The 25,773-nt window shown below is 38.1% G+C and overlaps 1 protein-coding gene across 3 annotated transcripts in view; it reads left to right on the top strand.

Annotated features, from left to right (window-relative positions):
* The window catches only part of ANKRD28 (ankyrin repeat domain 28), a 126,708-nt gene that overhangs the window by 3,371 nt on the left and 97,564 nt on the right, over window positions 1-25,773 (top strand). Inside the window, exons 1-2 of one of the 3 annotated variants that reach the window (XM_068983841.1) lie at window positions 3,549-3,665; window positions 4,796-4,879. In XM_068983841.1, coding sequence (XP_068839942.1) covers window positions 3,549-3,665; window positions 4,796-4,879 — 201 coding nt within the window. Of the gene's footprint in view, window positions 1-3,548; window positions 3,687-4,795; window positions 4,880-25,773 lie in introns of those variants that run through there. The other 2 variants (XM_068983832.1, XM_068983851.1) reach the window with 2 other exon arrangements.

Below are 25,773 nucleotides of genomic sequence, written 5' to 3'. Positions count from 1 at the left end.
CTCAGACGTCTAAGTCTTAGACTCAAGGACTAAAGCAGCTTGCTCAAAGACACAGCTTTGTCTTGGAATCTGAACTCCAGGTAGGCTGACTGCTGAGCCCACAGCTTTACCTGTCATTCAGTATCATTGTTTTCTATGCTGTCAACTTACAGGTTTAAGCTGCTCTCCCACTAGAGACGCAGCATTCATTTTGCTGCACTTTAATACCACCACGTTTACTGGTTAGAATACATGAATCCCACCCCCACTGTCTTTCATATTTTTGCCACTCTATTCCACAGTCTTGTGACATAATAGAATTTATTTCAGTGAAACTATTTACAGATGGAAGATATTGGAGGAAACAATATGTATGTAACATAGCCCCTGCGTTCAAGGAGCCTGCTTTCTGTTTGGGAAAAACCAAAGTATGGAATTTGACCTAGAGCAAGAAAACAGGATGTACTTGCCTAGGTCTAAGTAGGTGAACTTACATAGTGGAGACTTTAGAACAAGCTAAAATTGTCTGTATTAAAAAAAAAGATTTTGTTTGAGGGGTGAGGCCCCCTGACAGTGACAGTAGATTGTTACTATAGTGGTTTCATGCATGTCAGAATACTTGCATGTCTTTAATTTGACTGAAAACGATTTATATTTTTTAAAATAACTAAGTGATTTTTTAGCACATTTTAGTATTTTAGTACAGTTACGTTAGGGTTATAGGTTTTTACATAAATTAATAAATTCTGGCTTTCTTGTTTATATTATGCTGGATTTTTTTTTTTTTTTTTTTAGTGTTCTGATAAATCAACTGACTTAAGTGTGTGAGGTAACATTAGCCCTGAAGAACCTATTTAAAAATAACTTGTTTGGGAATATTATTACAGTAGATAGTATGTTACTTTGTTACCTAAACTTTTCACAGTCATTTAGATTGTTTGTCTCCTAAGATCACTTTTGCAGTCTGGTGTTATAGATTGCAGAACTCTTTGATGAGAGTGTATGCGTATAGTCAGTGGAAGCAGAGTAGATTAGAAAGAGCATGTGTTTACAATTAGGTACAGCTTTACTAATTTGCCAACTATGGATATAATAATTTCTAAGTCTGTTTTTTCTCTCTACATATGGGAATGTGGCAAGGCCATTGTGAATATTAAATGAGAATGTAACATTTAGCACAGGAATAGCTATTATGTTTATTAATAAAAATGCTGGTTGACAGATGAAAACAAAGATTGAGGCGGAATCATAGTATTTTCTTTGTCATTTTTCTGTGGGAAAATAACCCCATCCTTGAGTAAAACCAAGAAATGGGGAGGAAATGGAGAAAGCCAATTATAAATTGGCTGTTTTTGACACTTACTTGTAGCTTCAGGATAATTACTTTTATAGGGAGGGAGAAGATTCTTTGCTTTGTGTTAACCCTTTACCTTTTTGGCATATAGATAATTCACTACCAAGGACTTGAAACAATAGATTTATGAAGCTATTCAACAGATTTTAAGGCTTTGTTCCACATCCAGATGGGAAGACAGTATTATTTCTTTTGTGAAATTCAAGTGATTAGTAGAATTTTACAATTAGAATTTCTCCAATATGGGATTTTCATTTTTCTCTTTCAAAATATGATTTGGTTGACTGAATTTAACAACTCAAGGTGTTAGTAAATCTTAAATTTCTTTTGCTTAAACTTCTTTACAGTCTTGAGAATAACATACATCTAGTAGATTAAAAATGGTCTAGAGGAAATAGGCAGAAACCCTTGGGCTTATGGTATTTATGTCCTCATGAAATGCTCCTCCATCTCTAGTTCTTTCATGGGTTCACTGCAGACATTCTCACTGCAGCTGTCTCTGTAGGGTTAAACATTTGCCATATTGTAACATACGAAAGCAGTTAAACTGTTTGGAATTGTTTACTTGCTAAAACCACTGTTAGTCAGCAGAGGCAGTACACCAGATTTCCTTGTGGCTTTTAGTGGAAAATGTTAAAAGCGCACTCATTTTTCAGTTATAGAATTTTTTAGTTTGATCTGGATTAGTCACAGAACTGGCATGAACCTTCTAATTGTGAAGGCTGTCCAAACGCACCGTTTTTTTCTCCTGCTAGAGGAAGTCACATCCGGAGCAGTAGCTCAGCTCTCTGGTAAGTGAAACATGTGAGCATTACTAGGCATTTCACCCTGCGGTTCTGCAGTCCTTGCTCTTCAGAGTGTTGCTCAGTTGGAATGCTTCAGTGGGGCCGATCCTGAGGTTCTCTGTTTTTTAAGGACCTACTACTCATTTGGAGGTGTCAGTGGCGGTTTGTAAGATCATATGAGGAACAGGAAAGCATCTGAAATCGACTGAAAAGGAAAACTGTAGCGGTTTTCACAGTGGAAGGAAACTATATTGGCACAGAGGCAGATGACTGAATAAAGTAGTTGGCTCAGAGAAGATGCACAGTCTGCTGTTTTTTCCTCTGAATGAAGACTCTTTGATGGAAGCTGCATTCATGTGGAGATCAAAGAAAACACTGGAATGATAAACTACTGGAGTTTTCTCCCTCTCTTTTTTAAAAATGAAAAGCCTGAAGCCGTAATTTGAGCTCAGACGCCTTCTAATTCCTTCACAGCCTGCCTGTTCCGTTAGGATTCTCCACTAACACCGCGTCTGCTTGGTGCCTGTGCCCTTTCGCTGGAGCAGCCACAGACCACTGCCTGATGGAGGAGGAGTGAACACTCTGCTTTTCCTGTGCTGTCGATGGGAATAAAGCTAACTGTTTTCCTCTCTTCTATGGAATATCTGGACTAATCAAGCCATATTCTAGTACCGAGTCCTATTGTCTCTTGCGGTCTGACTCATTGCATGTAAATGCACTGCAGCTTCGCTATTAATGCAGAGTGTTGTTCTTTTTCTTTCTCAAACACAGAAAGAATTGTCAACCTCTGAGCAACGTTTTGAGAGCTCTAGCTGTATTTTTTTTTTCTTCCTCTGGATAGTATCTGTATTAAACCAGTGAAGCTGAAGAAGTGAAGACAAATTAGAAGTGGAAACCGAATAGTGAGATTTTAAATTTTATTTTCAATGATAAGCAAGCCAGCTGCTGGTAACTATGACCTTGCAGGCAGGAGTGGGCATCGCTGTGACCGTCTGTCTCAGCACTTGCTTCTCGTCTTATTCTGTTGTGTGTGGTGCTATCACCCAAACAGTGATCTTTTTATGCAAGTGAATTTCTGTAAAACAGAGTAGTAATATGACTATTTTGGTAGCGGAAAAATAGTTTTAAATGAGCTGATTCCGGACTCAGTTTTAGTTCTTGACATGTTGATGTGAAATTTCTTTTAAGTTTTACAGTAACCGACAGAAAATAATAGAATTTGGGTTTTTTTTTTCTTTTTTTTAGGGAGTTATGTAGTTATGATTTTAAGCTTTAGTTTTTCTGATAGTACTTATTAACTTTAAAAACACCAGCTGTGCTTTTTAAAGGATGATTCTAAGTGCTGTACAGAAGAGGAGGAAAAGCTACTTGTGCTCTTCCAACTGTGACTTTTACCACGTAGCTTAGAATTCAGCTTTTTAAAAGAACGAATGAGTCGAGTGTGTATTGTTGTTTTGGAGGAGGTAGAAGATGAGTCTCCTGCATTCATTTCTAAATTGCCACAGGAAAATAAATCCCTACATTCTCCACCTTCGGGAAATGTATTGGTAAGATACGAGAGTTTATATGTTTACTACTATCTTTTACTGAACTAGCAGGGTAAATTTTATTTTTTAAGAATAAATACAAATTAATTTCCACTAGTTTCATTAAAAACTCAAGTGAAAGCAATATAGATGTGTGAGTATGATGTAATATTACTTGTGTATAAATGCACACATTTCCTATTTTCACTTTTTCAGGTGTTTAGATAACATTTCAGACTTTATCTCTTAATCTCTTAAAATGAGTTTAAAAAATAATTTGAGGATAGTAGGCTACAGCACCCATGTTTCAGTTTTTATTTTGTGGTTTTAGAAACTAATGTAGCAAGTGTGAGGAACTGTATGTTTTAGGAAAGTTGACTGTTGCCAGCAACACCGAGACACAGCCTTCTCTGTCGTGAATTTTATATATTTACATGCACTTCATGCACTTCATTTATATTTACAGACTTCATTTTTAATTTTATTTTTAAACCTTTTCAATTAACTTTTTGTTTGAGAGTATAATGTGATACCTTATCAGAGAGGCTATATCATTGATTAAGAACTTGTTACATTTAGACATGCATGTGTCTGCTTCTTCATGTTACTCAGATTTATAGTAATTTCTGGTCTTTGAATAATGATTTTCATCAGCTGTCAGGTTATCTTTGGATTTTTATCTTTACACATGGAATGCTAACTCATGCAAATTATTCGGGTGCCCGGAACAGAGCTGCTCAAGGAGGCTTCCTCTGCGGGCTCCTTGTCAAATACCTGTTTGACGAGCTGTGTCCTGCAAGTATGTGTTGAGATGTTTCACTCGTATTTATTTGGAAGATACTTTCTTTTTACCATCTGTATAAAAAAAGGTTTCCATTCATATAAAATCTAATTATGGTTATTATACTACCTAATTTTGGTCATGTGCAATTGATTTTTTTTTTAATTAGGCCTACTCTTTTTTCCAGGGATTTCAGAGGAATCTTGTACTTTCATATGATTTGACTTCATGAAACTTGGTTCGTGTCAAAAGCCAAGTGATTTTTGTTGTGATAGGGAAGAAGAATTTTAGTTTTAAAAGTTATGTGGAAATAGCTTTAGAATCATCCCTGTGGTGTGATTAATGTTTTTATTACTCTCTTGTATTTTAGCCCTCACTGGTGCAAGCTATATTTAATGGAGATCCTGATGAAGTTCGAGCACTAATATTTAAGAAAGAAGATGTTAACTTTCAGGTAAAACAGTTTCACTGATACCAGCCTTGAAGCGTACTTTGCTAGAGTTGATGATTTTTGTTAAAAGACCTAACATAATTCTGTAAGTTTCTCTAAGCAAAGGTAGAAAGGTCTTGAGGCAAAAAGGAAAGGACTGGATGTGTATATTCAGGGTAATTACTAAAACCTAGGACAAGTAGGAGTCAGTGAAGGATTTTTGTTCCCCCAACCTTTTACTTTGAAATTTTTCACAGAAAAGTTGAAAAACTTCTTTGAGTAGCCATATAACCTCCAGCATTGATAACATTTGCCGTATTTGCTTTCTCTCCAATATTTACACGTTATATTTATACTACACATATATTTATTCTTTTTCTGAATCCCATTTGAAAGTAAGTTATAGATATCATGACACTTCACTGTTAAATATTCAGGTGAGGATTCTTTATTGTGAACTTAGAATAAGAGACATGTCTTAAATTTATAATATATCTAACTTGGTTCTGAGGTCAAATTTGCTTTCTGTAAGTAATCATGGTAAACATTATACACAAAGATGCATCTATTTGGGTATCACAGTAAATAAAAACATTGTTTGAAAGTTCTTCAGACTTTTAAAGATACAGTGGATTTAACATTCAGGACTGATGTGAGGGACAGTTTTGGAGAGTGGCTATGTAGCTAATTCTGTGTATGTTTCTCCAGTGGCAAAACTTTTTAATTTACTAAGCTGAGGTGGGTGAAAATATATAATTAACTGTAATAACATCAAATTTTTTACTGTATATATTTTTACTGGAAGTTAATACTTTCAGTATCTTTTTCATACATGATTCAGTTCTCTAAATGATGGAGAGTAGGGAGAAGTCGTGATTCATAAGGTCCCTATAGCAACAGCAAAACAGATGACCTGGAATTGATTGGCTAGTTCTAAGAAAGCTGTGTTCTGCCACCTCATCTCCAGCACTCATCTTTCCCCTGTTCTTTTGGACAGTGTATCAGGACCACTTGATGTTAAGTAGATATAAGAAGTATCTTATTTTTTAAGGTTGAATTAATTGAGTAAATTTGAATCGTTAGCTAAAATGATTCATCCTCACATTCTAAAATGTAACCAAAATGCTGTTATTACATGTTTCCCTTAAACATTGTGTTTAAGTTTATATTTACTGGAAACATTTACCTCATTCAGGATTTATTTTAAATGAAGTGCTGGTTACTTTATATAATTGGGGTATCCTGGAGAGTATACTCAAGACAAAATAATTGTAGGGGTATACACTTAGGAGAAGGAGAAAAAGGCATTTTGTTCTATTTATGTGTTTTTTGTTGTTTTAAACAGAACTCAAATCTCATCTTATTGAGGAAGTTTGGTCTATAATCCTACTAACCATGGTTAATATTTCTATCATTATAAAGCCTCATTATAGCCAACTGCTTTTCTGCTATAATAATCAAATTATCTTAAATTTTAAAAGTTTTATCCTCAAAAGATTGTTTTTGAGAATCAGTTTATTCCACTGTGATATCCTTAGAAACCGTTCTGTGTCTGTAACTAGTGTGTGACCTCTTAACTTTTATGACTTTTAGTCTTTTCTTTTCTCCTTATAGATTCCTTCCTTTGCTTACTTTTAAAATATTGTTTCTTAACATCTGCTAGCTTGATCTCTTGTCTGAAACATAGAACCAAGCTTAGAACTAAAAGCTTGGTCAGTGTTTCAAATCAGTAGACCCTTCTTGAGGGCGACTTTGTCTTTCATGATTCATGGGGTTTTGACAGTTTTTTCATGGTTCCTCTTCTCTTGTAACTCTTGAGAGCTGACAGTATTGTCATCATCATACTTGTTAAGTCTTTGGCCATCCTTCTAATTTAGGGTGGCAATTTTTTCCCCTTATTTTTATCCTCCATGATAAGGAATTGCATAGGATTTTAAGAGGCAAGTGTGTATGTTTGTAATAAAACTTACACTGTTCTATGATATAAAACCTACTCATTCTAGATAGGTAATAAAATATTTTTAAGCTTTATGTCAGTGCAACAGTGGTGTTTTCTAAAATAATTTATTCAAATGAGTATTTGAGAATGACATCTTTTTGAAACTTACATTTTTTAAAGTTAGTTTTGTTCTTAGAGTGGGTATAAGAGTTCAGATTTGTCTCTATGCTGTTAAATAAACATTATTAATTTAGGTTAGCTTCTTGAGTCATATCCTGAAGTATTGAATACTATGGACCACTAAATAGCATCTTTCTTAGTAACGTATCTAATTGATTTTTAAAAAACTGATAAAAAATATTATGCATTCATATAATTTGGTCTGAGAAGGAAGTCTTTTATTGTAGAAGCTACCTGAGATGATTTCACTAGAAGATATGGGAGTTTTCTTTTTGGAGACTTTGGCCCACAAGTGGTTGATTATCTGAGTAAATACAGGAATTTGTTGCTTATACAGGAATTTAGTCCAGAACAGGGCATTTGGGGGTTGGTTAAGACAGTAGTATTGTGGCCCTAGGTGGGCTTCTCTGGGCGACTCTCTGCTTCTCCTCCTGGTGAAGGGATACCTGCTGCATCCTGCACTCAAACAGCCAGAGAAACTGGAAAGGAAGCTCTCTGTAAATTTCCTTTTTTTCTTCTTTAATCAATCAAAAGATCTTTTTCAGAATCCCTACAAAACTCCCTGAGATTCCTTGGTTACCAGCCCACTGTAAGCCAGTCCACCAGCAGAGGTAGAATGGGATTAGCCTTTTGTTTAGATAAGTCATTGTTCATCACCAGGCTCATCCTGTGGCATGAGAGCAGCAGCTTATCCTCAGTGATTATATTGAACTCTATCTGGAGAAAATCAGCATTTTCAGGAAGGAATAAAGGGAATAGTTGTTTGGCTAGGTAACCTAGTGGAAGATTTTTGATTGCCTGAAAACAGTTGAAATAGCAAACTTTTAGAAAAATAGGTCACTCAGATGTGGAAGAAGCACTGTATGCCAAATAGGTAAAACAGTTAAAAACAAAAATTCAAAGGAAGCTTGATAGTCATAGTTTAAAGAATTTAAGGAGGCTTTCCCATCTCTCCTTGCGGTCCTTTGGAGCTCTGCATCCAGGTGGGCGTGTCTCTCCTTTCCTCTGTTGCCTTTTGCGGCTCTTCTCGAGTGAGCGTTCTGCAGTGACCAGTGCAAAGAAAGAGAGGAAAGCAACAGAATGGGAGAGACTAGAGAACTCCCTAAGAAAATTAGAGATACCAAGGGAACATTTCATGCAAAGATGGGTACACTAAAGGACAGAAGCAGTATGGACCTAACAGAGGCAGAAAATATTAAGAAGAGGTGGCAAGAATACACAGAAGAACTGTACAAAACAGATCTTAATGACCCAGATAACCAACATGGTGTGATCACTCGCCTAGAGCCAAACATCTTAGAGTGTGAAGTCTAGTGGGCCTTAGGAATCTCATCTACGAACAAAGCTAGTGGAGGTGATGGAATTCCAGCTGAGCCATTTCCAATCCTAAAAGATGATGCTGTGAAAGTGTTTCACTCAATATGCCAGCAAATTTGGAAAACTCAGCCGTGGCCACAGAACTGGAAAAGGTCAGTTTTCATTCCAATCCCAAAGAAAGGCAATGCCAAGGAATGCTCAAACTACCGCACAGTTGCACTCATCTCACAGGCTAGTAAAGTAATGCTCAAAATCCTTTAGCTAGGTTTCAACAGTATATGAACAAAAAACTTCCAGATGTACCAGCTGGATTTAGAAAAGGCAGGGGAACCAGAGATTAAATTGCCAGCATCCACTGGATCATAGAAAAAGCAAGAGGATTCCAGAAAAAATCTGTTTCATTGACTGTGCTAAAGCCTTTGACTGTGTGGATCACAACAAACTGTGGAAAATTTTCTTAAAAGGTGGAAATACCAGACCACCATACCTGCCTCCTGTGAAATCTGTATGCAGGTCAAGAAACTACAGTTAGAATTGGTCATGGAACAATGAACTGGTTCAGAATTCGGAAAGGAGTACATGAAGGCTGTATATTGTCACCCTGCTCATTATATGCCAAGTGTGGGGCTGGATGAAACACAAGCTGGAATCAGGATCACCAGGAAAAATACCGGTAACCTCAGATATGCAGATGACACTACCCTAATGGCAGAAAGTGAAGAGAAAGTAAAGAGCCTCTTGATGAAAGTGAAAGAGGAGAGTGAAAAGCTGGCTTAAAACTCAAAAAAAATGAAGATCATTGTATCTGGTCCCTTCCCTTCACGGCAAATAGATGGGGAAACAGTGGAAATAGTGAGAGACTTTATTTTCTTGGGCTCTAAAATCACTGCAGATGGTGACTGCAGCCATGAAATTAAAAGACGCTTGTTCTTTGAAAGAAAAGCTATGGCAAACCTGGACAGCATATTTGGAGAAGGCAATGGCACCCCACACCAGCACTCTTGCCTGGTAAATCCCATGGACAGAGGAGCCTGGTAGGCTGCCGTCCATGGAGTCTGCAAAGAGTCAGACACAACTGAGCGACTTCACTTTCACTTTTCACTTTCATGCATTGGAGAAGGAAATAGCAACCCACTCCAGTGTTCTCGCCTGGAGAATCCCAGGGATGGCGGAGCCTGGTGGGCTCTCGTCTATGGGGTCACACAGAGTCGGACACGACTGAAGCGACTTAGTAGCAGCAGCAGCAGCAGACAGCATATTAAAAAGCAGAGTCATCACTTTGCTGACAAAGGTCAGTATAGTCAAGCTATGGTTCTTCCATTAGTGATGTACATATGTGAAAGTTGGACCATAAAAAGGCTGAGCACTGAAGAATTGATGCTTTTGAACTGTGGTGCTGGAGAAGACTCTTGACAGTCCCTAGGATAGCAAGGAGATCCAACCAGTCCATCCTAAAGGAAATCAACCCTGAATATTCACTGGAAGGACTGATGCTGAAGCTGAAGCTTCAGTATTCTGTCCAGGCCAGCTGATGCAAAGAGCTGATGCATTGGAAAATACCTTAATGCTGGAAAGATTGAGGGTAGAAGGAGAAAGGGGTGACAGAGGATGAGATGGTTGGTTGGCATATTGACTCAATGGCTATAAGTTTGAGCAAACTGGGAGACAAGAAGGACAGGGAAACCTGGTGTGCTGCTGTCCATGGGGTCGCAAAGAGTTGAATATGACTGAGCAACTGAACAGCAACAATGTAAAGAACAGTTTACAAGATTATTATTTGAACAGGAATATAATTTGAAAGGTCTAAGTGCTTCTGTCTTCTTACCCTTATTGTGAAGGTGAAAGTTGCTCAGTTGTGTCCGACCCTTTGTGACCCAGTCCATGGAACTCTCCAGGCCAGAATATTGGAGTGGGTGGTCGTTCCTCTTCTCCAGGGGATCATCCCAACCCAGGAATCAAACCCAGGTCTCCCGCATTGCAGGCAGATTCTTTACCAGCTGAGCCACAGATCCATTTGACTCTTTAGGACTCACTTTTCTTTTGTTGTAAAATGTGTAGGTTTACATTAATGGCCCTCATGGTTTTTTTCACACCCTAAACTTAAACTTGTGAGGCTCTAAAAATGTCAGACGAATGATCTCCTGCTTTTGTCCAGAAGTTTTCATTTGTGTTTTCAGATTTATATGGCAATAATAATAATACCTTTCCCTAGTATTATCAGAATTTAATGCCATATTATGGAGCCCAAATAATTTGAAATATTAATTACACATTTCAGAGAAAAGGTATGACTTTATTGGAAAATTTTCTACAAGCAAGAATTGTTTTTTTCTATCCAGAGTGATATAATTTGGTGTTAATTATTGAGTTTGTATTTCAGGGCAGCAGTGTGCCTAAACCTTTTTACGGTTACTTGCTATAACTCACACAACAATCTTGTAAAGTTGGTAGGTTGACATTTCCATCCCAGCAATAGGTGACAAAACTAAAACTCAGGAAGTATTTAGCAGAACAGGAATTTGAACCTATGTAGTACTCTTGCCTGGAAAATCCCATGGGAGGAGCCTGGTAGGCTGCGGTCCATGGAGTCGCGAAGAGTCGGACACGACTGAGCGACTTGACTTTCACTTTTCACTTTCATGCATTGGAGAAGGAAATGGCAACCCACTCCAGTGTCCTTGCCTGGAGAATCCCAGGGATGGCAGAGCCTGGTGGGCTGCTCTCTGTGGGGTTGTACAGAGTTGGACACGACTGAAGCGACTTAGCAGCAGCAGTGGCAGCAGATTTGACAGAACCTGGGGAAATTAAAAAGTAAATTTGAGATACTTGTTTCTTTTGCCAAATAGTGCCATAAAACAGTAATAGTTTAAAAAAATGGATTTTCTTTCCCCTAAAAGTTATGTCCACATTCTGTATACAGATGTAATCCTAAATTTCATAATCAAATACTGGTAAATTTTAGCATTGCAAATAAGTGAATAAACAAGCCTCCTTTAGTGCCATAGTTTTTGGCTGGATAAAAATGTGATTCAAAGTAGTATCAAACCAGGGGTAATTATAATCCAGCCAACAGTGCTTTTAGTGTTTAAATCAGAGGAAGTCTTAGATTATGAATTCTGTGACTGTGACCCTTTTTAAACTCAGAAGAGTTGATGTAAGAACTAGTCAGTAGATCTTGCCTGTATCATATAAGCTTGATAATTTTGAAAATGCTACGTTGTATATTTTGCATATTGGTTTCTAAATTTAGATGTACTTTTTTATTGAAAAATTTTTAGGATTGATTTTGCCAAAGTAGTCTTAAAAATATTGACGTCTGTTAAGCTTTCAAAAAATACTTTCTGGGATCATGGAAATGAGGTTGCTTTACTCTGTCAGATGAAGTTGTTTGGCAAATACATACATGTGCATATATGTGTATGTACATCACACAAGCAGATCATTTGTTTTCAGTATTATTGTAATAAGATTGTTGGCAGTTCACACAAAGTAGTAAACCATAAGTTTACACAAGTTGCCTGAATTCCACCCACCCTCATTCTTCAGTGTTCTCTAGCCTTTTCTAGAAATTACCAAGAAGTGCCCTAATCTTTAATAAATCTTTCTGGTGACCACACATTGCCTCTGCTGGCTGTCAGTACACCAAGCTGTTCATGTTTGGAAGAGGTTTTTAACAACCTCCTCTCTCAGTTACTTAAGGTTATTACATGTACTCTCTGTCCCCAAAACGTATTGGTGTGCCTAGTCTTTTGCAGCTCTTCTCAGTAATTAGTATTGGAGCCCACAAACCCCCATCTCACGTGTACCCACACGGTTCCCAGCTGGCTTCCACTGAGCATGAGGTAAAACAGGGAAGGACCGGAGAGAGAAGAGCCAGCTTCGCTCCCACCCTTGAGAGGGCCACCTGTAGTTTCTCCATCCCTAAATACTGCGCCTCTCCTCTGTTCTTGCTAGTGCTTCTAGGTTTCAGCCTCAGACTTTCAAAGTTTCTTTACCAGTGTTCAGCTTTCCTCCAGAATCCGTAAATGAGCATATGTTCCATGTCATTGTCTGTGAATGTCTTATTATGATAGGCCTGAAACAAAGGAAGTTTTGTCCAGTGAAACCAGCAGTTTTTGTAGCTAGAAACTGATGGTGACTTATCTCTGATGGTGACTTATCTCTGTATTCCACTAACTGCTTTTTATTTAACATATATGTTTCCCCATTTTTCCCTTTTTTTAAATTCCCAATGTATTTGGAGAATTAGTCCATACTAGTTAGCCTAGAGAGAGCTTCCTTATTCCTTATATTCACATAGTTCTGCCCTTATGTGTTTATAAGTATTTAATCAGTCCCCCTCTTAGAGGACATTTGAGTTATTTTTAGTCTTGCTGATTGGTAATAAATGAGAAATTCACCAAGTAAAGAAAAATTCTAATGAGCAAGCAGAATTTTTATTTAATTATTTTTTTTTTTAAGTGAAAGGTTTATTTAGGGAGATACATACTCCATAGATGGGGCTTCCCTGGTGACTTAGTGGCAAAGAATCTGCCTGCAGTGTGGGAGACGTGGGTTCAGTCCCTGGGTCAGGAAGATCACCTGGAGGAGGAAATGACAACCCACTCCAATATTCTTGCCTAGAAAGTCCCATGGGCAGAGAAGCCTTGTGGGCTACAGTCCATGGGCTGCAAAGTCAGACACAGCTGAGCATATATGCACACACACTTCATAGACAGTGTAGGCTGACCCAAGGTGAGCACATGCTAGCAAAACTTTCATAATATTGGAATTTATTATGAGTTACTATAGATATATTATCAGCTTCCCAAATAGACTAAATGTTCTGTAAGTTCTTTATTTGAAGCAATTTTAATGGACATGTTTATGTAAATTGGCGGTAGATAAATAATGATAATTATATAACAAAAATGTCATAGATTGTGTCCTGAATTTCAGACTGAGCTGAACTTGCTAATTGCTCTGATAAGTCTCAATTAGTGCCTCAGTCTATTTTTAAATTTTATTGAGATATAATTGACATGCAGTAAGTTACATATATTTGAAGTGCACAATTTTATAAGTTTTGATATGGGTGTACGCCTGTGAAACCATCAGCACAGTCAAGATAGTTAACATTCCTCTTATTCTCAGAAGATTCTATTTGCCCCTGACCTCTAATCTACTTTGTGTCACTATAGATTAACTTGAATGCTTTATACGATAGGTCCTTCTTCTGTCTAGCTCCTTTAACTCCGCATAACTATTGTGAAATTCATCCATCTTGAGGCATATGCTAATAGTTCATTCCTTTCTGTTGCTGAATAGTATTCATTTGTACTGATATACACAATTTGTTTATCCACTCACCTGTTTATGAGGGATTTATTTTTATTTGTTACAAATAGAGCTGCTTTGAAGGTATGTCTACAAGTCTTTGTATGAACATATGCTTTCCTTTCTCTTGGGTGAATATCTAGTGGCAGAATGGTTGGACCATATGGTAGGTGTATGTTTCACTTTTTAAGAAACTGCCAACTGTTTCCAAACTGGATCAACCGTTATACATTCCCACCAACAGGACCTGTGAATTCCAATTTTTTCCACATCCTACCAGTGTTTGGTATGATTAGTGTTTTCTAATCTTAAACATTCTAATAGATGAGTATCTCACTGTAGCTTTGATTTACATTTCTAAGATAACTCATGATGTTGAGCATCTTTTCATTGCTCCTAGGGAGTCTTTATATCCTTTGGGAAATGTCTTTTCAAATGTTTTTGGTAATATTTTGTCTTACTAGATAGACTCTTGAGTTTTGAGAGCTCTTTATATATTCTGACCACAAATCCTCAATCTGTGGCTTTATTTTCAGTCTTATGAGTGTGTTTGGAGAGCAGAGGTTTAAGAATTTGATGATATCCAGTTTCTCAATTTATTCTTTTATGGATTTTGGTTTTGGTATGTCAAAAAAAAAAAATCTCTATCTCAGCATCACATAGATTTTCTCCTATCGTCTAAAAGTTTAATTGTTGTTCATTCACCAAGTCATGTCTGACTCTGTGAACTGTAGCACGCCAGGCTCCTCTGTCCTTCACTGTCTCCCGGAGTTTGCTCAAACTCATGTCCATTACATTTTTTTTTTTTTTTCAGATTTGTCCATATCTTACACATTTTGTTCCTACTATAAATGTTGTTTAATTTCAAAGTAGGATAATTTTTCCCCACTCCTGAGGTAATTTTTCCTGAGTACGTTGCCCAAGGCTCTGGGAGTGGTAAGTTTCTCAAGCCTGGCTGGTAGAAACAGTACACGGTTCCCTGTGTGAGGACTGAGTACTGTCTCCTCTGATGCGTGCATTCCCGTTGACGATGATATGCGGTGCTGTGCTAAGTCACTTCGTCGTGTCCAACTCTGAACCCATGGACTGTAGCCCGCCAGGCCCCACTGTCCATGGGGTTCTCTAAGCAAGAATACTGGAGTGGGTTGCCATTTCCTTATCACCTCCAAATTGTTTTTTTTTTTGTTGGGATGCATGAGTGTGTGTGAAAAAGTCTTTGATATTACAATAATTCGTGGCCCTCCCAAGGGCCAAAGAATATAAATTAGGTACACAGTCATTAAAATTTCCTCAAGGCAATTAAGAAAGAGTCATCTAAAAAGTCTCTTGGGTTCAAGTGATAAAGAAAAAAAGATTGAAAAGCACTGCTTTAGTCATTTTGGGTGGTTCTTTTCACAAGTCTCCACTCGTTAAAAGTCCCTTGCACATGTGCTGCTCAGTTCTTAGCACAAAGGATATTCTGCAGGTCTTTAGGATTCTCTTTCTATATCATCTCTCCACTCTAATACTCTGCCCTGAGAACTCTTATCCCAGTTTTCTCCCCAGACTGCCAGCTCTGTCTCTTCAGCTCAGGGAAATATGCCTATTAAAAATATACTTAGCTCTGTAAAAAGCCATTGAGAAGCATTTTACTGATTGAAACAGCTGACATTCCAGTGAGTGTTTTCACACTTGCACCTTACATATTTTGTGGATTGGCAATTTTCTATGATAGTCCAGCAGTCTTTTTGAAAAAAAATTTCTCTACATTAGTTTTTGAAACAATTGTGTTGTATCTGATAATTAAAATTGCCCATTCATAGATGGCATTACCTTTGCCCCCTCTTACTCTTATTGATACGGAATCTTGGTGTTTTTTTCTTTTTCTTTTTTTTAATGAAAAGCAAGTAAGCCTTAGCCTAGGAATATCTGATTGCTGCTAAATGCGTACACCAGAGAGTAAATTCAATGTTTAGGATGCTCTGTGGACTTGTCGTTTTAATATTACTACTGATAGAGCAATATCTAGATTACAACATGAATTAAAACTAGATTCAAAACTTCTTAAATAGAATTTGCTCCAGGGCAAGAATCAAGCCTTCCATTGTGTAAGATAGATAGGACTGGAAAGGGGTTTTGGAGGTGCAGTAGTTATGTCTTTCAGCTAAGACCCCTGGAGTTTGATGTGGTCACTTGGCATTTAGCAGAGATAGCGTAAGAGCCTCATGTTCTTAATGTCCAGTTCCGTTTTCTGTCCATGTTGTCCCCACTGGCTTCTCACCCCTGTTTCTGCCCAGTGACTTAGGATTAGAACAGATCTCTTAGCTTTTCTCATGTAGCTGTAAGTATGTAGAAGTGAAGTCGCTCAGTCGTGTCCGACTCTTTGCGACCCCATGGACTGTAACCTACCAAGCTCCTTTGTCCGTGGGATTTTCCAGGCAATAGTACTGGAGTGGATTGCCGTTTCCTTCTCCAGGGGATCTTTCTGACCCAGGGATTGAACCCGGGTCTCCGGCATTGTAGACAGACGCTTTACCATCTGAGCCAACAGTAAATATTTGGTAGTCTAACTTGATATAATTTGGTATGCTGGTTCACTCCCTTAACAACAATGTGCTGTCAGCTGTGCTGGGTCCTGGGGAGACCGTCATACATGCCTTTCCCCATGTTGCTGACGCTCTGTCCCGACTCTGGGGGTCAGCTGTGCCCACATTGCTCCCAGCTCTCTCTATCTCGCCTTCCATTTCTATTCATCCTACAAGTCGCAGCTCGTGGCAGTCAGGGTGCTTCCAGTGGTCCACAAAGCCCTCATTTCCTGGTACACATATCCTGTAGAATCCCCGGTACTGTAAGTATGATAGGATGGCACTCGTGTGAGTTTATGACATCTGGCACAGTTGACTTTCTGCAGGTGAGATTAGCTGGGTGGGCCTGACCTAATGACATGAACTGTTTAAATCTGGGTCTAGAGTCAGAGACAAAGGGAGTAAGGAATGTGATATGAGACAGATTCTCTGTTGTTGGTTTTAAAGATGGAGGGGCCACAGGTCAACGATTGTCTGTGGGAGCAGAAGGAAGGAACCTTCTGGTTGATAGTCAGGAAGGAAGATTGGAACTTCAGTCTCACAACCACAGGAACCAGATTTTGCCTGAATGAGCCTTGGAAGTGAATTCTTCCTTAGTCAGGCCTCCTTTTGTGAGCACAGCCCATTGACACCTTGGTTCCAACTGTACCAGCTACCCTCAGCAAAGAACCCAGCCAACACCATACCTGGACTTCTACCCTACAGAACTCTAACCAGTAGATGATTATTGCTTTAAGCTGCTGTACTTAACGGTCGTTTCTTATGCCGTAATACAGAATTAACATGAGGTTTAAGTATCTCTTTTTATGGAGCACCTTTCCTGGCCCCCTGGTGGTATCACGTCACCCTGATTAGATGGCTGTAGTACTTTGAACTGCTTTGTAGCGTCTTACTTTAGTTGTGTCGTGTTCAGTAACTCTCTGGAGATACACAGCTTGTTTGAATTCTCTGTATTTAGACCCAGTATAGTCATCCCTCATTGGTAAAGTATTGGGGTGGTAAAGTATCCCCACTGTTACCCTATCTCATCTGCCAGGTAGCCAAAATCTGTGGATGATCAAGATCCTTGCATGAAATAGTAGTATATGCCATTTGTATAACCCATATCCATCCTCCCATTTTCCCATATACTTTAAATCATCTCTAGATGACTCATAATATCTAATACAGAATAAGTACTATGTAAATAGTTGTAAATACAATGTAAATGCTATATATAGCTGCTGGCCTGGGAACTTTCTGGAATTTTTTTTCTCAAGTATATATGATCCAGGTATACAAAGGACTAACTATATGTTCAGTTCTGTTCAGTTGCTCAGTTGTGTCTGACTCTGTGACCCCATGTACTGCAGCACGCCAGGCTTCCCTGTCCATCACCAACTCCTGGAGCTTGCTCAGACTCATGCCCATCCAGTCAGTGATGCCAACCATCTCGTCCTCTGTCGTCCCCTTCTCCTGCCTTCAATCTTTCCCAGCATCAGGGTCTTTTCACATGAGTTGGTTCTTTGCATCAGGTAGCCAGAGTATTGGGGCTTCAGCTTCAGCATCAGTCCTTCCAATGAATATTAAGGACTGATTTCCTTCAGGATGGACTGGTTTGAAATCCTTGTAGTCCAAGGAACTCTCAAGAGTCTTCTCCAACACCACAGTTCAGAAGCGTCAGTTCTTCGACGCTCAGCTTTCTTTATGGTCCAACTCTCACGTTCATACATGACTACTGGAAAAACCATAGCTTTGACTAGATGGACCTTTGTTGTCGAAGTGATGTCTCTGCTTTTTAATATGCTGTCTAGGCTGGTCTTAGCCAAGGAGTAAGCGTCTTTTAATTTCATGGCTGCAGTCACTATCTGCAGTGATTTTGGAGCCCAAGAAAATAAAATCTGTCACTGTTTCCATTTTTTCGCCTTCTATTTATCATGAAGTGATGGGACAGGATGGATGCCATGATCTTCGTTTTTTGAGTGTTGAGTTTTAAGCCAGCTTTTTCACTCTACTCTTTCACTCTCATCAAGAGACTCTTTAGATCTTCGCTTTCTGCCATAAGGGTGGTGTCATCTGCATATCTGAGGTTACTGGTATTTCTCCTGGCAGTTTTGATTCCAACTTGTGCTTCCTCCAGCCCAGCATTTTGCATGATGTATTCTGCATATAAGTTAAATAATCAAGGTGACAATATACAGCCTTGATATACTCCTTTCCCAATTTGGAAGCAGTCTGTTGTTCCATATCTGGTTCTAACTGTTGCTTCTTTACCTGCATACAGATTTCTCAGGAGGCAAGTAAGGTGATCTGGTATTCCCATCCCTTATTAAAGAATTTTCCACAGTTTGTTGTGATCCATACAGTCAAAGGCTTTGGCGTAGTGAATAAAGCAGAAGTAGATGTTTTTCTGGAACTCTCTTGCTTTTTCTGTCATCTGATGACTGTTGGCAATTTGATCTCGGTTTCCTCTGCCTTTTCTAAATCCAGCTTGAACATCTGGAAGTTCTTGGGTCACGTACTGTTGAAGCCTTGCTCGGAGAATTTTGAGCATTACTTTGCTAGTGTGTGAGAGGCGTGCAGTTGTGTGGTAGTTTGAACATTCTTTGGCATTTCCTTTCTTTGGGATTGGAATGAAAACTGACCTCTTCCAGTCCTGTGTAGCCATTTGTATAGTGTTAGAAATGAATGAATAATAAGACATAATCTTTGACTTCAGCAGGTTTATAGTCTTGAGTTTGGCTGTGTTGTTTGTAGGTGTTCTTTCTTTGTGTCAGGCATGTATTGGTTTTGGTTTTAGTGGATAGGAGCAATCTTCTGTCAGTTGTTGTTTAATCTCTTAAGTTGTGTTCGACTCTGTGACTCCATGAACTCTAGGCCACTAGGCTTCTCTGTCCGTGGGATTTCCTGGGCAAGAATGCTGGAGCGGGTTGCCATTTCCTTCTTCAGGGATCAAACCCTCATCTCCTGCATTGGCAGGCAGATTCTTTACCACTGAGCCACCAGGGAAGCCCCCTACTACTCAGTTGCCCAAGTCCTACTAAGGTAAACTGGCTTCCTTTCTTGTATTCCCATCAGTACTTGCTTAGACAGTTCAAATAACTGTAACAGAGGAAGGGTGAATTCTTTAAAAAAAAAACAAGAGGGGACCAAAACCAAAAAATACATGCACTTGACATGCAGGCAAGCAAAGGCTCTTATGAAGAATAATCTTATTGTATGCCCCATTCTGCTAGAGGTCTGTCAAGAGTACTGACCTTAAAGGAGACGGCAGGAGGTGGGCTCGCTCTGCTTTGTTCTCTGCCAAAGGCTTCCTGAATGCTGAGGGATGGACGCTGGTTCTTAAGGAAGGCATTTAATTAAGTTTTTAGCATTGCATTTCCCTGTCAACCCTCAAAAGCCAAACTTTAGTGTTTAATGACAAGTCTCACTCATAATCAGTAAATAAAAGTAAAGTTTGCAGGATTACTGAGCAAAGCTCAAAAGCAGCACAGCAAACAATAGAAAGGTCACAGGTGAAGAGGGGATTCAGGGACGTTACTCTGTGTTAAGAACTGCCTAATAAAGCCAAGAACTGTGTAATAAAACCATTTTTTGATGATATGGGCTTCAGTTTTCATTCAGGTCATGCTGCCAGAACAGCACACAAAAACAAGTCTAGCTACCTAATACCCTGATAATTTTGTATAACCCGAAGAACCTGTACTAGCCAGAGTCAGATTTGGGAAAGGAAACTTCTGATGTCCCATTCCAAATCATGTATTCACAAATAAAATATTTTAGATGATAATTTTAGAATATCTACTGTGAAAGTGAATGATTTGAGTCAATTAAACAAATACACATTTTTATTATATTATAATGATAAAACCTTGAGATATTTTTTCATATCTTAGTATAATTACTTTTTGAGGAAAACATGTAAATTACACAAATATTTTATTAATGTATCATTTTTTTCCCTTAGTAATTTTTCTAGAGACTCAGTGATTTGAATATTTCTTTCCCAAGTGATAATGAAGCATATTCCTTTGTACAAGCTCAAAAAATAATTATCTATTCATTTTAAAATATATTTATCTTTGTATATAACAAAACAGTTACAAAATGCTATATGTCAAGCTTTTATCATTAGTTTGGAAGATAGATATGTACAGTGAGGATTTGGGGATTTTGTTTACATAGAAACTGTATTACATTAATTCTTTTATTTGAATTTTTTCAGATTGCCTTGCGCAAATTTCTGGTAATAAAATTTCTATTTTTATTCTTAATTCCCTTGTAGATCCAAATGATAGTTGGGGGAAAGGCATGGGTGTAAGGGTGAGTAGCTTTCTTTTCCAATACTCAGGTGACTTTCATTTTCATTTCAAACATTAGTTCAGAAGAGCGAAACTTGACAAACCAACAAAAGAAGCTACTTTTCTGAAGCTGAAATATCATTTCAGAGTCTGTGTCTTCTGCCAATTTTTTGATGTACGTTTCCTCTTAGTTCAAATGTGTTTTAATTGATATTTTGAAAGAATGTTGAAGCACTTATATCTGAATTTTTCTCCTTTTAATCTCTTTAAAATTATGAAATATAGCTCACTTAAAACGTGTAAACAAGTAGAGAGTATAATGAATTATTTAAATGTAACCTCTTCCCAGATCAAGAAACAGAACATGCTGGTGCCTCACAAGGGCCCTTGGTGCCCCTTAGTGATTAGAACTGCCTCCTCCCACACCACAGTGTGACCAGTAGCCTGACTTTATTATAGTCTCTTTCTTAGTGTTCTTTTATAATTTTGCCACCTAATTATTCTTTCCTAAGCAATATAATTTAATTTTTCATGTTTAATTAAATGAGTCATACCACATGTATTCTTCTGGATCTGGGTCTTTTGCAGAAACTATCTCATTTTAAAAATTTGCCTGTGTTATGTTTTGCTAAAGATTGTTCATAATACTCCACTGAATGCTTGCACCATGGTTTATCTGTATTATTCTGTTGGTGGATAGTTGGGTTGTTTCCAGTTTTTGCCTTTTGTAAACAATGCAGCTGTTCATAAGCTTGTCTTCTGTTGCCCATAACCATGCATTTCTATAAGGTATAGATGTAGGCATAGAATTCCTGATATTTAAGACTATGCATATATTCAACTCAGTAGAGAATGTCATATTCTTAAACAGTCTACACTCCTATTAGCACTGTGTGAGAATTCTTGTTGGTCTGCATAGTTGAACCATGTTCTTGGTTTTTGTCATACTTGGTTATTTAGCCATTCTGTGGTATGTGGTAGTATCTTATTATTTATGAAGTTGGAGAGGTTTGTTTGTTTGTTTTTTCTAATAGTGTCAGGCACCTTTTTAGATGTTCATTGGACATTTGTATAGTCTCTTGGGGCTTCCCAGGTGGCTCAATGGTAAAGAACCCACCTGCCTATGCAGGGGATGCAGATTCTATCCCTGGCTCAGGAAGATGCCCTGGAGAAGGAAATGGCAAGCCACTGCAGCATTCCTGCCTGGGACATCCCATGGACAGAGGAGCCTGGTGGGCTACAGTCCATGGGGTCGCAAAGAGACAGAGACACGACTGAGCGCACTCACACAGATGAAGTGCCTGTAAAGCACTTGCCTGTTCTTTTTCCTTCTCTCTCCTTACTGATTTGTGGCAGCCCTTGATGTGTTCTGGATATGAACCCTTTGTGAACCGTGTGTTTTACAGATACCGTCTCCCATTCCAGTTTGGCTTTTCATTGTTTATTGCGTCATTGAACATGAGGTCTTAATTTTAATGTAGTCAAGGTTTTCAGCATTTTCCGTTATTGTTAATGATTTTGAGTTTTTGTTACCTCAAGAAGTCTTTCCTTAAGTCACAAAGGTAATGTATTTGTTTCTGATAGCTTTATCATTATACTCTTTAAATTTAGCTTTATGATACACTTGTAGTTAAGTTAGGCACGTAACATAAGTTAGTGGATTTTCTTCTTTTACTTTTCCAAATGGATACTGCATTGTCCCAACGCAATTCAGTTACCCCCATTTTGTTGGACTCTTTTCTTATTTTTGCATTTTGAAAGTACTTTATATATTGCAAATGCAAATTCTCTGTCAGATGTGTGATTTACAGATGTTTTCTGCCAGTGTATGTCTTGTCTTTATCCTCTTAACTGATATCTTCCTTTAAACAAAAGTTTTTCATTTTGATCAAGTTTAATATATCAGTGTCATGGACTATGCTTTTGGTTTCATATCCAAGAACTCTTTGCCTAACCTGCATGTTTTCTCATGTCTTTTTTTCTAGATGTTTTAAAATGTTGGATATGGCAGTTAGGTCTATGATGTTTTTGAGTTAATATCTGTGTTAGGTATTAAGTATAGATTAATGCTAATGTTTTTGGCGTGCAGATATCCAGAACCATTTGTTGAAAAGATTATATATCCATTCAATTGATTTTGTACTTTTGCCAAAAATCAGTTGATTATATTTGTGTGAGTTGATTTCTGAACTCTTTATTCTGCTTACGGCTCTCCCTTTTGATACCATACTGCCTTGATTATTGCAGCTTTGTAGTAATCCTTGAAATCACGCTGTGTGAGACTCCCAGCTATGTTCTGTTCTATCAAAATTGCTTTCACTATTTTAAAGTCTTTGCCTTTCCTCATAAATTTGAGGTGGTTATATCTACTATAAGTCCTGCTGGGATTTTGATTAGGCTTGCATTGGATCTATATAGATCAATAGATCAAATTATTATGTCAGTAATAATGAGTCTTCCAATCTGTGAACATGGTTTCTCTCTCTATTTAGGTTGTCTTTATTTCTTTCATGTTTTGTGGTTTTCAGCATACAAATCTTGCAAAATTTTTGTCAGATTCATATCTAAGCATTTCTGTTTTCTTTTTCTTTCATTCTTTCATATTGTAAATGTACAGTTTTTAAAAAATATTTTTTACTTGTAGTTGTTAATTGCTAGTATTTGGAAATACAGTCGCTTTTTGTATGTTAATGTTGCATTCAGCAATTTTTCTAAACTCGTTCTAGGATTTTTTTTAATAGATTCCTTGGGATTTTTTCTATAGATAATACTCCATCTGTGAATAGAGACAGTTTTATTTCTTCTTTCCTAATCTATATGCCTTTTATTTCTTTTTCTTGACTTACATTGCCAGCTAGAACTTCTCCAGTATGAGAATGAATAGAAGTGACAAAAGTATAGACAAACTTGCCTTGTTCCTGATCTTAGGACATTAGCTGTAGTTTTTGTAAATACTCTTTATCAAGTTACAGAAGTTCCTTTTTATTCCTAGTGTGCTGAGTTTTTTTAAATCATGAAAAAATACTTTTTAAAGAATGTGATAATCATGATTTTTTTTTCTTATTTAGTCTAAATATGTTGAATTATGTTGGTTCTGTTTGAATGAGACTTGTGATCCCAAAATAAACCCCACTTGTCTGTGATGCAGTATTCCTCTAGCGCGTTCCATGATTCAGTCTGCTATATACATGTTTATTTGAGGGTGCTTGTGTCTATGTTGATGAAGTGGCGTTAATCTATGGTTTTCTTGTAATATCTTTGCCGTTTGAGTATCAGGATAATAACATACTGGCTTCATAAATTGGAAAGCCTTCCCTCCTTTTCTGCTTACTAGATGATGTTCAAATTTGTATCATTTCTTCCTTAAATGTTTAATAGAATTTGCCATTGAAACTGTCTGGGTTTCAAGTTTTCTTTCTTAGAATGTGTTTTTACCTATGAATTCAACTTTTTAAAATAAATGTAGGACTATTTGGGTTACTGTTTTTTGTTTGTTTTCCTTTGAGTAGTTTGTATGTCTCTTAGGAAGTGCTTGTTTCATCCAGATTATGGAATTAAAAGAAAGTTTACTTAAGTTATTGGCTGCATTGGGTGTCTGTCACTGTGCGGGCTTCTCTCTCCTTGGGGAGCCCGTGGCTTCTCCTTGCTGTGGCTTCTCTCATTGCGGGGCACGGGCTCTGGGCGCGTGGCTTCGGCGTCTTGGCTTTCAGGCTCTGGAGGTCAGCAGCTGTGGCACACAAGTTTCCTTGCTCCATGACATGTGGGACCGTCCCATTCAGGGAACGCGCCCTTGTCTCCTGCGTTGGCAGGTGAGTGCTTCATGACTGAGCCGCCAAGGAAGCTGCCAAATTGTGGGATTTTTGTGTTAAAATTTTTCATAGTATTCCTTTAATCTTTTTGATGTCTTAAGGTATTGATAATCCCCTCTTTGAATCCTGATGCAAGCTTGTGTCTTCTTTTGTAATTCTTGTTAGAGGATTGATTATCAGTTTTATGATTTTTTTCAAAGAAGTAGCTTTGGGATTCATTAATTTTCTCTCTTTTTCTGTTTGCACCTTCTTTAATGTCTATTCTTTATCAATACTGTTCTTCAGCTTGCTTTGTGGTTCTTCTGTTCTTTATCTAGTTTAACTGTAACAGGTTATTACAAAATCTTGAGTATAGTATTCTGTACTATATAGCAGGTCCTTGTTCAGTTCAGTCGCTCAGTCGTGTCCGACTCTTTGCGACCCCATGAATTGCAGCACACCAGGCCTCCCTGTCCATCACCAACTCCTGGAGTTCACTCAGACTCACGTCCATCGAGTCCGTGATGCCATCCAGCCATCTCATCCTCGGTCGTCCTCTTCTCCTCCTGCCCCCAATCCCTCCCAGCATCAGAGTCTTTTCCAATGAGTCAACTCTTCACATGAGGTGGCCAAAGTCCTGGAGTTTCAGCTTTAGCATCATTCCTTCCAAAGAAATCCCAGGGTTGATCTTCAGAATGGACTGGTTGGATCTCCTTGCAGTCCAAGGGACTCTCAAGACTTCTCCAACACCACAGTTCAAAAGCATCAATTCTTCAGTGCTCAGCTTTCTTTATAGTCCAACTCTCACATCCATATAGGGACTACTGGAAAAACCATAGCCTTGACTAGATGGACCTTAGTCGGCAAAGTAATGTCTCTGCTTTTGAATATAATATCTAGGTTGGTCATAACTTTTCTTCCAAGGAGTAAGTGTCTTTTAATCTCATGGGTGCAGTCACCATATGCAGTGATTCTAGAGCCCAAAAAATAAAGTCTGACACTGTTTCCACTGTTTCCCCATCTATTTGCCATGAAATGATGGGACCAGGTGCCATGATCTTCGTTTTCTGAATGTTGAGCTTTAAGCCAACTTTTTCACTCTCCTCTTTCACTTTCATCAAGAGGCTTTTTAGTTCCTCTTCACTTTCTGCCATAAGGGTGATGTCATCTGAGTATCTGAGGTTATTGATATTTCTCCCAGCAATCTTGATTCCAGCTTGTGCTTCTTCCAGTCCAGCGTTTCTCATGATATACTCTGCATAGAAGTTAAATAACCAGGGTGACAATATACAGCCTTGACGGACTCCTTTTCCTATTTGGAACCAGTCTGTTGTTCCATGTGCAGTTTAACTGTTGCTTCCTAACCTGCATACAGATTTCTCAAGAGGCAGGTTAGGTGGTCTGGTATTCCCATCTCTTTCAGAATTTTCCACAGTTTATTGTGATCCACACAGTAAAAGGCTTTGGCATAGTCAATAAAGCAGAAATAGATGTTTTTCTGGAACTCTCTTGGTTTCTCCATGATCCAGGGGAT

This window comes from Capricornis sumatraensis, chromosome 1 (assembly GCF_032405125.1).
Source record: "Capricornis sumatraensis isolate serow.1 chromosome 1, serow.2, whole genome shotgun sequence".
In the NCBI taxonomy this organism is placed as follows: Eukaryota; Metazoa; Chordata; class Mammalia; order Artiodactyla; family Bovidae; genus Capricornis; species Capricornis sumatraensis.
The sequence above is the reverse complement of the archived record's forward strand: the minus strand, read 5'-3'. Positions and strand labels throughout refer to the sequence as shown.